This window comes from Simochromis diagramma, unplaced genomic scaffold (assembly GCF_900408965.1).
Source record: "Simochromis diagramma unplaced genomic scaffold, fSimDia1.1 OVJJ01000596.1, whole genome shotgun sequence".
Classification (NCBI taxonomy): domain Eukaryota; kingdom Metazoa; phylum Chordata; class Actinopteri; order Cichliformes; family Cichlidae; genus Simochromis; species Simochromis diagramma.
Window position 1 is genome coordinate 11,554,461 of NW_024387245.1, and position 4,595 is coordinate 11,559,055.

Sequence of the window (4,595 nt, forward strand, 5' to 3'; positions counted from 1 at the left end):
GGTGTAGCCTCGTCTTGCTCCACCTCTGTTCACCTCCCCAACCAGTCCCGGCAGTTGACTGTCCCCTCCTGAGCCTGGTTCTGCCGGAGGTTTCTGCCCGTTTAAAGGCAGTTTTTCCTCCCCACTGTCGCCTAGTGCGTGCTCAGAGGGGATTGTTGGGGTTTTCTCTCCTCTACCTTCTTTCATTATTTACTTGTTAACGTTTTGTTCTTACTTCATTTTACCTTGTTTCATTATTTACTTGTTAACGTTTTGTTCTTACTTCATTTTACCTTGTTTCATTATTTACTTGTTAACGTTTTGTTCTTACTTCATTTTACCTTGTTTCATTATTTACTTGTTAACGTTTCGTTCTTACTTCATTTTACCTTGTTTCGTTATTTACTTGTTTAACTTTTTCTTTTTCAACTTATTCATAAAACAATAAACCAATTGAATTTATCCTTTGAGTATTTTTCATCGAATCTTTTCATCTATAACTTTTTCAAACATTCATACCTGTCGTTTATCTTCTTCTTGAAACCTCATAAATGGTGAAGGAAAAATCCTGGAACATGGTTTGAAACACTGAAATTGTTTCAGCTGAGACCGGCAAAGTCATACGTGTGTGTGTGTGTGTGTGTGTGTGTGTGTGTGTGTGTGTGTGTGTGTGTGTGTGTGTGTGTGTGTGTGTGTGTTACTCTGTACATGAAACAACTTTGTAGAAAACCATTTTCCTGTCGAAACATTAGCAAACACAAACAAAGTGTTATTAACAAACGAATTACTAATATCCTTCTCTATGATAGTGATTTATTTTCTTATGGGATTAAAACTGTAAATTTTACCAAATTAAAAAGAAAGTAATAGAAAGTAATAAAACTTTTTATCATTTAGTTAAGATACAACATCCATTCTTTTCATAGTTGGTTGTTACCACCAGAGGGCGACATGGAGTACTTTTACCCATGTAGAGAAACATAAACGCTCATATATTACACACGCACCAACATTTTACTGTCTATTACTACATCAGTCTGTTTACATTAAACTGATATTGACAAATAAACTCACAAATATAGCTTCATGAATTTGGTAACGTCCTGTAAGTCATATCGTCAAATGCTTTTGTTCCATATGGTAAAATAAAAAGGCTGTTGAAATAATGATCGGTGTGGTTTTTACAGGTGAATGAGCAGCAGAATAACTACAGAGAATCTGTGAATACATGAATGACCTTTTGTAATATGCCTTTAGCCTATTAGTGCCCTGAAAGAGTGGAGATTTTACCTATTTTAGCAAAATGATCTACAAACCGTATGGATGAATATAGGGGCTTGTTAACAGGTTAGCATGTCCAACTAACAGACAGGAAAATGAGCTATGTATTTTTTAGATATCATGTTATCAGCTGACCACTGAAAGCTCTTTCTGCATATATCTTCTACACGTTCTGTCTCTTGTCAGGTGTGTGTTTATATTTAAATCATGTATGTTGATTATTTAAATATGCTTTTTCATTCATTTTTAAAAAATGTCAACAGCTGTCGTTTACAGATTCATTGTTTACTATATGCTATATGTTTTATTGAACAAAAACTAAAAAGTGATCAAAGGATCACTAAATACTGTACTTTTTTTGTCATATAAATAATTTCTGTGTCATCTGCGCTACAGGAATTTACAGAGAACAGTCCAAACTGAAAAGCAAAATAAACATTTCCCTGGGCAAAAATGCCTTGTTGATTGCAGAAGTCAGAGGGGCGTGGCCATGCTGAAGGCAAGAGGAATTCTAAGCCAGTTTCTCAACCCAGCCCATCTGATATCAGTAACCACAACACATTCAGTCAATTAAAAGTCGCCTTTCTTGCCCGTTCCGATGCTCGCTTTCAACTTTGAAATGAGAGCACTTGGACAACAGTAATGATGAATAATTGCAAATAGAGCATGTTTACAGAATTTAATGTCATTTTTATAGAGCACCTCTTATTTTAAGAAAAGATGGGCGAGACGATTTTTGAAACTAACTGCAAATTAAGCACACAATATTTAATATCTGTATTTTACCATTTTGATAAGACATATTTCAGTACTCCAAAACACTTTTATTAGACTGCCAACATGCTTACAAGTAGTAAATCCAGGTTAGTGGATCATAATTAACATAACTCTGTGGCAAACGCAGAGTTCAGCAGGCCATCAAGGTAGAAGTGACGTGCATTTCTGCAGTGTAAAGATGCACAAATCATTTTCTCCTTAATCTACAGTCACACAAAGCACCAGGAAAATCTTTGGTGATGTTCTCAGATGATTCTGACGCTTATCACCCAGTTCCTCGTGATGTCCTCCACACCATCAACCCTCTGTCCTCCTCACAGTTTCTTCCTCAGCTTGCCTTTCTTATGGCCACCCCTTCCAAAACCTGACTTTTTAACTTCTCCGAGCCACTTTTTGTTCTTGGAGCGGAGCTTCCTCATCCCCCCGCCCTGCAGGAACTGGTGCTTCTGCTTCTTCTTGCGCTGCTTCATGATCTGATCCTTTGTTTTCAGCTCCGAGCGTGCTTTGTGGTCACGTTTGGACCTCGTCGGCCACGGCCACGACCTGGGAGAGGCACGACACAACAAAGAGGTTGGAGGTTATAGCTCGCAAGGCTGGAAGAGGGACTTGAAGTATTTACCTTTAGAGTTGAGTTAAAACATGGTGGCTGATGGTCTATATTTAACAGGCAGACATGTTTGTGCTATTCATTTTGATGCCTTCCTACCTCTTGCTGGCTTCCTGCCTCCTCCGCCTGTTTCTCCATCCGATCCAGATCCTGTATCATCAATCTTGTATTTTTTCTTCCACTCCTCATAACTGACATGTTGTCAAGTGATACAACATCTTCACAGTACAGCTTAATATTGTCATAGGAGTAGAGAAGAGGGTCATTGAGAGCAGCACACAGAGAAGCTTTTTGTTGGAAGGATACAAGTTCTTCCTGTTCTTCTTGTTACTGATAACCTGACCGCTGTCTGTTTTGATCTTCTTCTTCTGGTCTTCTTTTCCCGTTTCTCTCACAAAACGCTTCCTCTTACGGTCCCTAAAAAAAGAAGGGGGGAAAAAAGACTTTAAATTATAGTTTGAAATGACCATTTGGTGGATTCTGAGTCAAACATAGGGAAATTTGTACCATTTCATCATTTTCTTCTGCTGGTTAAGGCGATCGCCTTCATCTCCCATGAGATCAAGGACAGCTGAAGAGGCCTGCTGTTCAAAAGCACTGCCCTCTCCACCGAGACTCAACCTGTCGACGCATAAAACAGGACAAAACAGCATAAAACACAAAGCCATTCACATTTTTTAAAGAAACAGATGCAACAGTTTAATGCCTCACCCTCTCTCAGAGTCAAAGTCTTTAGGTCTGTAAGGGATATAATACTCTTCATCTTTGCCTGACTGCCTCTTTTTCTTGGTCTTTGGTCGCTCTTCGCCATCTTCCTGCTGACCTCTTCTTTTACCACCTACCACCTCTGAAAACACCCCCTGGTGGAAATAGAAAGAATTACATGGTACAAAGTGACAAAGCATGATACAGAGATCCTACTATCTTCCTCTTCTAGTTTGTATACAGCATCATCTACATCAAAACTGCACTTTATTTTGCTTCTTCTTCATCAGACAGCACAAACAACTTTCTCATTTTGACTCAAATATTGGTTTTGAATGAAAATTATGCAACAATCCTGGGTGTTTATTCAACTTGTGAGCAGGTTTTCTAATCCACCGTACGATTATTATTGACACTAGTACATGTTCGTGCTGCTGGCAAACTAATACACTCAAGAACATATAGCAAAGCAAAAAAGTGAAAAGTAGATCTTGCCTACATAAATAAACATAAGACAGTTGTGAGACTTTGACATAGTAACATCTGCAGTAATATTTACACCTGTGATGACATCTCACAAGCATTAGCCTTATTTTGAAACCAAGATTGTTTACACAGAGTTTGTAATTGCAGAGAAATGCTCCATTTATTTTGGTCATTTCATTTTTGAGCAGGAAGCTCACCTTTTTTGTTATAGCCTTTAGATGAATAGAGAGTTTTTCAATTAAATACATATTCTTTAAATAATGTTCCCTCTTATAAAAAGTAGGATAATTTAAAAAAAAAATTAAAAAATGTATTATACCTCTATTACTTAGAAAAAAACTGTTTTTTTTCTGTTGTCTGTTATATAACGTTAGTGATGCTCGTTTCAATTCATTTCTTAATCAGCTAAACAGGTCAGTTAAGAAACAGTCAAATATTAAGTTAAATTTGAAAACGGTTTAAAAAAAAATATCCCCATTCCAAAATGTCACATGACAATCTCATTGGCTCACGGAGTTATGATGTCACTACACTTCGATCCTTCGATCCTTTGGCTCACGGAGTTATGATGTCACTACACTTCGATCCTTTGAAGTTTTTCCATAAACAGGGGTGAGAAACAGCAGTTTGTTAGTTCGTGTCTTCGCAGCATTTGTGTTTGCAGCCTTCACGCGTTCACCACAGAAACTTTTGGAAACCTTTTCAGAGTTGTCGTGTACAACCTTCAACATGTATCCTACAAGACACCAACCAAGGCAAA

At 37.7% G+C, this 4,595-nt stretch overlaps 1 protein-coding gene across 1 annotated transcript; it reads right to left on the bottom strand.

Annotated features, from left to right (window-relative positions):
• Positions 1–2,063: 2,063 nt before the first annotated feature.
• On the bottom strand, positions 2,064–4,098 carry LOC120714529 (ATP-dependent RNA helicase DDX54-like). The gene is made up of 6 exons (XM_040000791.1): positions 4,033–4,098; positions 3,356–3,504; positions 3,152–3,265; positions 2,951–3,061; positions 2,744–2,835; positions 2,064–2,580 (listed from the first exon to the last, which is right to left on the bottom strand). Exons 1-6 carry the CDS (start codon positions 4,081–4,083, stop codon positions 2,525–2,527), a joined length of 573 nt encoding a protein of 190 aa, XP_039856725.1. The 5' UTR covers positions 4,084–4,098; the 3' UTR covers positions 2,064–2,524.
• Positions 4,099–4,595: the final 497 nt, after the last annotated feature.

Bases quoted from the DNA above. Each gene is read 5' to 3' on its own strand.
- LOC120714529 (XM_040000791.1), bottom strand. From the start codon at position 4,083: ATGTATTTAATTGAAAAACTCTCTATTCATCTAAAGGCTATAACAAAA. The intron at 3,505-4,032 runs GTGAGCTTCCTG...TATTTCCACCAG, and splicing joins TAAAGGCTATAACAAAAAAG to GGGGTGTTTTCAGAGGTGGT. The intron at 3,062-3,151 runs GTACAAATTTCC...TTCTTTTTTTAG, and splicing joins CAGAAGAAAATGATGAAATG to GGACCGTAAGAGGAAGCGTT.